This window comes from Stylophora pistillata, chromosome 3 (genome assembly GCF_964205215.1).
Source record: "Stylophora pistillata chromosome 3, jaStyPist1.2, whole genome shotgun sequence".
In the NCBI taxonomy this organism is placed as follows: Eukaryota; Metazoa; Cnidaria; class Anthozoa; order Scleractinia; family Pocilloporidae; genus Stylophora; species Stylophora pistillata.
This window is the reverse complement of record NC_142521.1, coordinates 16286940-16298034: the sequence shown is the minus strand read 5'-3', so window position 1 is coordinate 16298034 and position 11095 is coordinate 16286940. Positions and strand designations below refer to the sequence as shown.

The 11095-nt window shown below is 38.0% G+C and overlaps 2 protein-coding genes and 1 pseudogene across 3 annotated transcripts; all 3 read right to left on the bottom strand.

Moving 5' to 3' along the window:
- Positions 1–152: 152 nt before the first annotated feature.
- LOC111326856 (ryncolin-2) lies at positions 153–2273 on the bottom strand. Its single transcript, XM_088753311.1, has 3 exons — positions 1930–2273; positions 1252–1629; positions 153–800 (listed from the first exon to the last, which is right to left on the bottom strand). The coding sequence occupies exons 1-3, from the start codon at positions 2189–2191 to the stop codon at positions 538–540; spliced, it is 903 nt and encodes a 300-aa protein (XP_088609437.1). The 5' UTR covers positions 2192–2273; the 3' UTR covers positions 153–537.
- A 2557-nt stretch (positions 2274–4830) lies between these two features.
- On the bottom strand, positions 4831–6314 carry LOC111326857 (angiopoietin-related protein 7 pseudogene; annotated as a pseudogene). Its single transcript, XR_015998710.1, has 3 exons — positions 6128–6314; positions 5447–5824; positions 4831–5268 (listed from the first exon to the last, which is right to left on the bottom strand). The product of XR_015998710.1 is annotated as an angiopoietin-related protein 7 pseudogene (transcript).
- Positions 6315–7872: 1558 nt separating this feature from the next.
- LOC111326879 (angiopoietin-related protein 7) lies at positions 7873–9515 on the bottom strand. The gene is made up of 3 exons (XM_088754425.1): positions 9160–9515; positions 8476–8853; positions 7873–8301 (listed from the first exon to the last, which is right to left on the bottom strand). Exons 1-3 carry the CDS (start codon positions 9425–9427, stop codon positions 8039–8041), a joined length of 909 nt encoding a protein of 302 aa, XP_088610551.1. The 5' UTR covers positions 9428–9515; the 3' UTR covers positions 7873–8038.
- Between the last annotated feature and the right edge of the window lie 1580 nt (positions 9516–11095).

Genomic DNA, 11095 nt, shown 5'->3' with positions numbered 1-11095 from the left:
GAGAGGTTTTAGTTCAAGGATGCGTACTTCCATCGAAGCACCCAAGTTCTGTTGCGTTGCTGGGAAGTGCAAGAAATGGGAACGCATTTAAAAATCCAATTTAAAAAGCCTTGACTCAAGTGGGTCAGGGGGAGTAGCGAAGGCAAACAGAATTTCTCACAGATCACTTATATCTTAGTTACAAAATTACTTCATAAAAAGTATTATATGAGCATCTGGATTTCACTGAACATTTCGCTCTCAGATCCTGTGTTTAGACTACAAAAATTACAAGCACTAGCGTTAACTACTGAAGTATTTCAGTTAACGTCTTTGAATTTAAAAGGCTTGTCATTTTGACAGCTTCAGTCTCATTTGGCCATTACCGTGATAAAGAAACAAATTAAACATTTTTATTACTTCTTCTTGATCTTCATTCAATGAAAGATTCTCTAAACCCATCACCCATCATGCAACATTCTACCTTGCGTGTCTCTATTCCCATTTTTAGAAAACGGAAAAAATTAGTTCTATGAGGAATCAAGAGAATGACGAAAATTAAATAACCGGTTTGATTTTCATCTCAGCTCGTTTAGCGGAGTAGCTATGGCCTTTCCATTTGGACCAGTTCACACCTTCCCATGAAGTGGAGTGTGAGCCGTGTAGGTAAAGACCATTGAGATTGGAAGAAAGGCAGGAGTTATACCACCAGGCTCCTTTGCAACGTTTTGCGCATGAGCTGCCACCATTCTGGTCGTTGTCTTGATCTTTAGTGGAAAATGCAGAGCCTCTGTGATAAGAAAATGAGTCTCCAGCAGTTCCTATAAAGAAACCAAATAATATAGAACGTGAAGCTTTTTAACTAGACTCAGGAAGAAATCACGTTACACATCTCTGGAATGGAACTTAACATAAAATAACAGGACTTTTTTGAAACTGAAGTTTTAATTTACGTTAAGATTAAGGAGTTCGTTCGCCGATAATTTGGTTGAGACATTACGAAATAGGTAAACGCCTAAAAAGGAAACGCCTAAAAAGCTATGATATCTTTAGTTGCGACAAAATGCCAAAACGATTTTTTTTGGAAATGATTAGATGTAACTACGCGTTAATGGTCCCTCTGAGTAGCCGATGTGTCGTTTTGTTTGACCAAATATATCGACCAACCTTTATGGAATAAGAAAATAATCAGGAGTCGTAATCAGAGGTGGGAACTGTAACGAGAGAAGAATCGTCATCTAAGAGACTTGTAAGAAAGCACTGGCTACGTACCAGAGTATGATCCAAGACTCAGTCTGTATTTGCTTCTCTCGCTGGCAACACCAAAAAAGTCGTACTCGGCATACGCAGTATTTCCGTTGATATCTTCAAGGTCCACGTGAATTCTGCATCGTTCTTTTGTCAGCCGATGAATCTTGTCCAGTCCGAGCCAAAACTCACCGTTTAAATTTCCAAAGCCTCGTTTGTAGTCAGCCCATCCAAGGTAGAAATCAACCGAGCCATCCAGTCTCTTTTGGAACACTGTCCACCCTCCACCAGCTGTCTTTTGGTCGCAAAAGACATCAAAGGCACCGGCGTCGTCAGGATCGATAGTGTAAACACCACTGATTCGTTTTCCAGCTTTGTAGAGTTCAGCACAGTTCTTGTAGACTAAAATAGAAGATAAATTTGATTGCAGGTCTAAAATTAACTTGTATTCCTGAGGGCAAAGACATAATCACGATGATATGGAATAAATGATAGATTTCTGTTGTACCTTTGTATTCCTTTTCCTCGCTTTTCGAATTTAGTCATATCGAGGTAGTCTGTTTTTAAATACCAGGATGACAGTGAAACCTTTGTAATGAAATATCTTTGCCCAAGTGAACTTTAGAAATTACCCCAAATTTTGCAGATATGTCGGTTATGAAAGCATTGATATGCAATCATGATCAGCAATTTGATATTTACCTTCAACATTTGTTCTATTTCCTTTCAGATTGCTGATATCCTCTCGTATCCCCCTGAGCTCCTTCTTAACTTCATGAAGAAATGTTTCGAATTCCTTGTTTGGCCCTGCATAGAAATTGTTGGAGTTGTATACGTTTTGACATTTTTCCCTTGAAGGAGAAACTTTTGATAAGTTGGAATTTCCCATGGTTTTTACTGGGATGGTTGTAATGAAAGCAAAAAATAGAACAATCCAGGAAAATTCCGTAGGAACCATGATCATTGTTGATAACCGTTGGAAAAACCTCTGGCAATACTTACACTGTCAACTAATAAATACACCCTAGCTTCATTCTTAAATACTTGAGGGAATTGGAGCCTATCGGAAACCGAAAACCAAAATTTCCGTCAAAACCCAAAAACCGGAATGAGAGCCTTTAAAACTAAAAACCTCAAATAATGGCGAACCAAACCGAGCTGAATAAAAGGGAAATAAGAACTCGCAGAACAAAAGGAACAAAAACCAAAAAAATGTCATTCAGTTTTAAATCGTCTAAACCGGAAAACTCGAATGGCAAAAAAGGAAAAATCCCTAACCGCCGCGAATAGATAAGTTGGAACACATGACCAAAACTGAAAGAAACCTAAATTGTTCAGACGACACGTTTTAGACGCATGATTTTCGCAAAAGACAGGTTTGAGAAATAGTATGAAATCAATATTCAAATTTAAGCTGTACTGAAAGCACGTAAAAGCGGGAAACGTTAAAACGGACACCCATGAATGACCCTTGTCAATACTTCAGATTAGAATAGATTTCAGCGATCGTTGATGGACGATTAAAGCAGCTTGGATTTGGATGTTCCAGTAATTTTGGGACATAATGGCAAGGGCTCATGAGAACCGACAGAGAGAGTTCTCTGCTGACTTTAGGTAATTTCTGAGCTCAGCCACCATATTCTAAGGCTTCGCTTAAACAACGATTTGAGTACAGTTTCTATTAAAAAAAAAAATGAGGCAACTAAATCATCAGTGGCTTCTCCTAGTAATAAGACCGATGATGACAATATCCATGTTTTAACTTTCTATGATTTCTCAACAATCAGGACGAACGTCGTGAGAAGCTAGAAAGTTTCTGGTTTTGAAATATTGATTTCCGCGCACATTTGGACGTTTCCTGTCTCCTCTTGTCTCTGACTTCCTTGGTTTTCTTCAAAACTCTCTAATATCTATGGTTATATTCACATCAGTGGAAGACAAAATCAAAACTAAATCATCAGTGGTTTCTCCTAGTAATAAGACCGATCATGACAATATCGATGTTTTGACTTTCTATGAATTCTCAACATTCACGACGAACGTCGTAAGAAGCTAGAAAGCTTCTGGTTTTGAAATATTGATTTTTGCGCATGTTTGGGCGTTTTTCTGTCCTTCTCGTCTCTGACTTCCTTAATTGTCTTCAAAATTCTCTAACATCTACGGCTATTTTCACATCAATGAAAGACAAAATCAAAGATGAGAGAAAAATTTTATTACTTTCAGATACTCGTACAGTGCAGAAATAAAACACACCTACACCCATTACTAAGCCTCAACCCGCGTTGCACCAACCTTTTTCAAGTTTTAGAAACCAGAAACTAAAACCAATTCTATCATGGAATTGATGAATACCGAGTTTTAATCGACTGGTTTGATTTCATGATCTCAGCTTGTTTAGCAGAGTAGCTATGGCCTTTCCATTTGTACCAGTTCACACCTTCCCACGAAGCAGAGTGTGGGCCGTACAGGTAAAACATAGAAGTTGTTGGAGTTGTATACGTTTTAACATTTTTCCCTTGAAGGAGAAACTTGTGATAAGTTGGAATTTGCCATCGTTTTTACTGGGATGGTCGTAATGAAAGCAGAAAACAACAATCCAGACAATGCAGTACGAGCCATGATCACCGTTGAAGCTTAACGGTGGGAAACGCCTCTAGCAATACTTTCACTGTCAATTAAATATATCCTTCATTCTTAAGTACTTGAGGATTTTGGAAATCTTCCGGAAAACCGAAGACCAAAATTTCCCTCGACAACGAAAAACCGGAATAAGAGCCTCTAAAACAGAAAACCTCAAATAGTAGCGAACCAACCCGAGCTACTAAATAAAAGGGATATAGCAACTTGAAGAACGAAAGGAACAAAAAAACAAAGTTTAGCCTTCACTTTTAATTCGTCAACTCCGAAAACTAACACGCCAAAACAGGAAAAATCCCCAACCGCTGCGAATAGAGAAGTTAGAATACGTGACCAAATCGAAAGAAACCTCATTTTTTCAGACGACACGTTTTGGACAGATGATTTTCGCAAGTTAACGTAAAGTTAACGTAAAAGATGATTTTCGCAATTTCAAAGTTAACGTAAAAGCGGGAAGCGATAAGATGGACACCAGTGAATGACCCTTGTCTATACCTTCAGATGAGAATAGATTTTAGCGATTGCTGATGGACGATTAAAGTAGCCTGCACTTGAATATTCCACTAATTTCGAGAAACAATGGCAAGGGCTCATGAGAACCGACAAATAGAGTTCTCTTTTGACTTAATGTAATTTCTGAGCTCAGCCGCCTTACTCGTCTAAGCCGTTCGCTTAAACAACGGTTTGAGCACAATTTCCAATAAAAAAATGAGGCAACTAAATCATCAGTGGCCTCTCATAGTATTAAGACTGATGATGACACTGAATAACGATGTTTTAACTTTCGGTGATTTCTCAGTTAACATTCACGACGAACTTCGTAAGAAGCTAGAAAGTTTCTGGTTTTAAAATATTGATTTCACGCATATTTGGGGCCTTTTCTGTTTTCTCTTGCCTTTGAATTCCTTGGTTTTCTATAAAATTATCTTAAAATTTTGGTTATTATCACATCAATGGAAGACAATCAAAGATTAAAGAAAAGTTTTATTATTTTCAGACACTTCAGTGTACAATGCAAAATAAAACACACTTACACCCACTGCTAAGCTTCAATCTGCGTTACACCAACCTTTTAAAGTGTCAGAAACCAGAAATTAAAACCAATTCTATCATGGAATAGATGAATTACGGAGTTTTAATTGACTGGTTTGATTTTCATCTCAGCTCGTTTAGCGGAGTAGCTACTGCCTTTCCATTTGTACCAGTTCACACCTTCCCATGAAGTAGAGTGCGGTCCGTGTAGGTAAAGACCATTGAGATTGGAGGAAAGACAGGCGTTGCCGTTATACCACCAGCCTCCTTTGCAACGTGTGGCACAAGAGCCACTACCATTCTGATCGTTGTCCCGATCTTTGGTGGAAAAAGCGGAGCCTCTGTGATAAGAAAGCGAATCACCAGCAGTTCCTATAAAGTAAAGCAAGAATACTGAGAAATAAAAACGTCAAGGCTTACAAAGCAAGGAGAAGTTATGTAAGTTAAAATGATAGATGGTCCTCTTGAGTTGCCTTTTTTCATCTTCCTCGACCACATGTAGGCTACATATGTAACTATAATGCTAACTGAGAAAGCACAAATCACATACCAGAATATGTTCCAAGACTCAGTCTGTATTTGCTTCTCTCGCTGGCAACACCAAAAAAGTCGTACTCGGCATACGCTGTCTTTCCATTGATATCTTCGAGGTCCACGTGAATTCTGCATCGTTCTTTTGTCAGCCGATGAATCTTGTCCAGTCCGAGCCAGAACTCACCGTTTAAATTTCCAAAGCCTCGTTTGTAGTCAGCCCATCCAAGGTAGAAATCAACCGAGCCATCCAGTCTCTTTTGGAACACTGTCCACCCTCCACCGGCTGTCTTTTGGTCGCAAAAGACATCAAAGGCACCGGCATTATCAGGATCGATAGTATAAACACCACTGATTCGTTTTCCAGCTTTGTAGAGTTCAGCACAATTCTTGTAGACTAAAATCGAAGATAAATTTGATTGCAGGTCTAAAGTTAACCTGTATTCCTGAGGGCAAAGAGATAATCACGATGATATGGAATAAATGATTGATTTCTGTTGTACCCGCTTTGTATTCCTTTTTCTCGCTTTTCGAATTTGGTCATATCGAGGTAGTCTGTTTTTAAATACCAGGATCGCAGTGAAACCTTTGCAGTAAAATATCTTTGCCAAAGTGAACTTTAGAAATTACCCCAAATTTTGAAGATATGTCGGTTATGAAAGCATTGATATGCAATCATGATGGGCGATTTGATATTTACCTTCAACATTTGTTTTATTTCCTTTCAGATTGCTGATATCCTCTCGTATCTCCCTGAGCTCCTTCTTAACTTCATGAAGAAATGTTTCAAATTTCTTGTTCGGTCCTGCATAGAAATTGTTGGAGTTGTACACGTTTTGACATTTTTCCCTTGAAGGAGAAACTTTTGATGGAATTTTCCATTGTTTTTACTTAGATGGTTGTAATGAAAGCAAAAAATAGAAAAATCCAGGCAAATTCAGTAGGAGCCAGGATCATTGTTGATAACCGTTGAAAAAGCCTTTGGCAGTACTTCCACTGTCAACTAAATACACCCTTCATTCTTAAATACTTGAGGGAATTGGAACCTATCGGAAACCGAAAACCAAAATTTCCGTCAGAACCCAAAAACCGGAATGAGAGCCTTTAAAACTAAAAACCTCAACTAATGGCGAACCAAATCGAGCTGAATAAAAGGGAAATAAGAACTTGCAGAACGAAAGGAACATAAACCAAAAAAATGCTATTCAGTTTTAATTCGTCAAAACCGAAAACTCAAATCAGTGCCAAAAAATGAAAAATCCCCAACCGCCGCGAATAGCCCGGATAAGTTGGAATACATGACCAAAACTGAAAGAAACCTAAATTGCCTTCAGACGACACATTTTAGGCACATGATTTTCGCAAAAGACAGGTTTGAGAAATAGTATGAAATAAATATTCAAATTTAAGCTTTACTGAAAGCACTTAAAAGCGGGTAACGTTAAAACGGACACCCATGAATGACGCTTATCAATACTTCAGATTAGACTGAACAGATTTCAGCGATCGTTGATGGACGATTAAAGCAGCTTGTACTTTGATGTTCCAGTGATTTTGGGAAAAAGATGGCAAAGGCACATGAGAACTGACAGAGAGAGTTCTCTGCTGACTTATGTAATTTCTGAGCTCAGCCACCATATTCTTAGCCTTCGCTTAAACAACGATTTGGGTACAGTTTCTAGAAAAAAAATTAGGCAACTAAATGATCAGTAGTCTCTCCTGGTACAACCTGAGAGGAACCGGCATTAATTTGTGCGCACCTAAATTTAATTTAAATTTTATGAAAAAATCCTTCACTTATATGTGTGCGCAGCTGTGGAATGGATTACCTACAAGTGTAAAACTGGCCAATAATATCAACCTTTTTAAGAAGCTATTGAGAACATTGAAACTTTAGCTGCTTCTCAATTTTATACTTGTATTTAAGTGACTCTCAATTTCATTGTACAAACTTAATTTTTAATTATAATTTTAAATTATTTAAGCTACTGCTTCACCATTTTATACCTGTATTTAAGCGACTTTGAATTTTACTGTACAAACTTAAATTTTAATATTAATTGTTAGTTATTTTAATTTCTAATCAAGTAGGTTTTGACAGTATGTATTAGGTTTTTTAGATTCTTAATCTTAGACGTATTTTTTTAGTACGTATTTTGAACGAGCTCTATGAGCTCCTTGACGCTACGTGGGTAAATAAAGTATTGATTGATGATTGATTGATTGATTGATTAAGATCGATGATGGCAATATCGATATTTTAACTTTCTATGATTTCTCAACATTGAGGACGAACGTCGTAAGAAGTTAGAAAGTTTCTGGTTTTGAAATATTGATTTCCGCGCACATTCGGACGTTTTCTGTCTCCTCTTGTTTCTGACTTCCTTGGTTTTCTTTAAAACTCTCTAATAACTATGGTTATTTTCACATCAGGGACAGACAAAATCAAAGATGAAAGAAAAACTTTATTGCTTTCAAACACTCGTACAGTGCAGAATAAAACACACCTACACCCACTGCTACACCAATCTGCGTTGCACCAACCTTTATCAAGTTTTAGAAACCAGCGAAAAAAACCGATGTTACCATGAAATAGGCGAATAACGGAGTTTTATATAACTGGTTTGATTTTCATCTCAGCTCGTTTGGCGGAGTAGCTACTACCTTTCCATCTGTGCCAGTCCACGCCTTCCCATGAAGTAGAGTGTGGGCCGTGAAGGTAAAGACCATTGAGATTGGAGCTAACACAGGCGTTATACCACCAGGCTCCTTTGCAACGTATGGCACAAGATAGGCTACTGCTCCGATCGTTGTCTCGATCTTTGGTGGAAAAAGCGTAGCCTCTGTGATAAGAGAGGGAATCACCAGCAGTTCCTACAAAGTTAAGTAAAATAAGATATAAAAACGTTAAGGTTTTGAAAGCAAGAAGAAATTATGTAAGTTAAAATGATTAATGGTCCTCTTGAGTTGCGTTTTCTCATCTTCCTCGACCACGTATAGGCTACGTATGTAACTGTAATGCTGACTGAAAAAGCACAAATTACGTACCAGAATATGTTCCAAGACTCAGTCTGTATTTGCTTCTCTCGCTGGCAACACCAAAAAAGTCGTACTCGGCATATGCTGTCTTTCCATTGATATCTTCAAGGTCCACGTGAATTCTGCATCGTTCTTTTGTCAGCCGATGAATCTTGTCCAGTCCGAGCCAAAACTCACCGTTTAAATTTCCAAAGCCTCGTTTGTAGTCAGCCCAACCGCGGTAGAAATCAACCGAGCCATCCAGTCTCTTTTGGAACACTGTCCACCCTCCACCGGCTGTCTTTTGGTCGCAAAAGACATCAAAGGCACCGGCGTCGTTAGGATCGATAGTATAAACACCACTGATTCGTTTTCCAGCTTTGTAGAGTTCAGCACAGCTCTTAAAGACTGAAGACGAAAGGAGAAGAAATATTAATAACAACGATCCTGAGAAAAAAAAGATTTTTCATATCTTTTTCCTTTTTTTTAATAGGGATCCATGAAAGGCGATTTCGATTTACACTCAGAAAGCTTTATCATAACCCTTGTTTGAAATAGGATTTACCAACAGTGACAGAGCCTATGCAATTTACTCTCTTACTTTGCTTATTCAGTAAAATTTGCAATTTATTCCTTCTTGGAAAGGAAATGTGTGAAACTTATTTAAACCGCTTTAAAGGTACGGCCGCGGTCAGGCCGCGGTCAGCAACTAACCTTTCCCACTAATATTTTTTCCCTTTAGGGATCTTATCTCCTCTCGTATCTCACTGAGCTCGTTCTTGACTTCGTGAAGTAATGTTTCGATCTTCTTGTTCGGTCCAGCGTAAAAATTGTTAGAAGTATACACGTTGTGACATTTGTCCTTTGAAGTAACAGTCTGGGATGAGTTTGGCCCCTTTGCTTTTGACGAAGTGGAGTTGCTGACGAAAGATATCAAAGATAAAATCAAAATCAATCTCCAGTTAGATCTGGCGCAGGCCATTATCTTTGCTCCGTATCTTTACATGTAAGAGTCTGTTCAGCTAAAAATGAACGTCTCTTCCCACCAAACTTGCTTGTACAGAATAATATGCAAACTCACTGCTTTTATGTGATGTTTTTGTCACATGCAAATATTTCCAACGGGTTTTTTCGTGAGGCTATTCACATACAGCATATACACTAAAGTGATCAACACAGGCTATTTAATAACTTTTGTTCTTTCTTTGAATACTCTGCTTCAATAATCCGTTCTTCTTAATGTCCTTGAATGATATTCTCTGATTTCGTTCGCAACAGGCATAGAGAAAGGTCCTGATTTAACACTTTTTTCTCAGTTCAGACCGAAAGTATTGAAAAGCAAAAAGTAAAGCCCTGATCATGGTTACAACTTTCTTGTTAAGAGTTCACTATAGATTTGAAATTCGTTCTCTAGAGGATTTTAACACTTTTTCTGGACGAGCTGGTGAAATTTCCGGCCGGAGTCGGACTGCTTGCTAAAGCTTAACCGAACAAAACTAAGAAAGATAGTTTACACAATAATTGTTTTCGTCAGACCAGTGCTCGAAAAGCTTTTTCTTAGCAACCAAAAATCAAATGGGGAAATCATAAGCTGACCAACAGAATAAACTCTTGGCTTCCGATATTCCATCCCAAAAAAATTTGGAGTTTCAGCTCTTTTCATTAGTATCGAGGAGGCTGGGCACTGTAGTTATGAAGAATTGAATATCGTTCGACTGATCAGTTGAATTTGTTTTTCAGATGCGTGATTGAATGTAAATAACTCGTTTTTACAATCAGTTAAATCAACCGTAAACACCAACAAAGACCCTCTTTTAAAAAAAGTGACAACTCTTTTGATGTAAATTGCCAACATGGGAATCAATTTTTGTACCTAAAAAACCAAGCACGACGAGCGGCCAGGTTTATCTTCCCAGCCGAGGAAGAAATATTCATCCGTGGTATGATCATGCACCCGACATTTGCCTGTCACGATGCATGGCCTTAAGTAAACGTTTAGGTGAGAACAAAGACTCTATATTAAGTCAAACTTGGGTATTTAAGTTGAATATATCAACAAAGTTGAAATGGTAAATTGGCCACCGTTACGATTATAAAAGCTGACGTTTCGAGCGTTAGCCCTTCGTCGGAGCGAATTTACCATTTCAACTTTTTTCTTTCAAATTATTCAAATTATTTCTTTACCCCCACTGACGCAGCTCCAAACAGTTTCTTTAGAAACTATCAGCCTTTAATCATTGGGTATTTAAGCTCGACTGCTTTCGTGCCACTATACAATTACGGACGCTTTATTTACCTTGGCGCTCGTTAACGATGTATTTTACAATTTCTGTCAGAATTTGTATACTTCACAAGTTTATAACTTTCGCTGAATAAACTCTTTTTAAACAGCCAGGCTCCTGGCTGCGCCTCATCCCAACACATTCAATTTTTGAAGCTAGGTTTATCCTATAAAAATATTCTTCAAACGGATTTTTCTTTCAGACCTTTCACAAGCATTGATAACCATCGCACACAACTTTGTTACAGAGACAACTGAAGAACCTTTTTCACGTTCTGAATGACTTAACGATAGGCAGTTATCATTTTCTTTGTTTATGGAATTAGACGATCTTGTTCAGTGCGAGCCGATAAGACTTAGTTATCAATG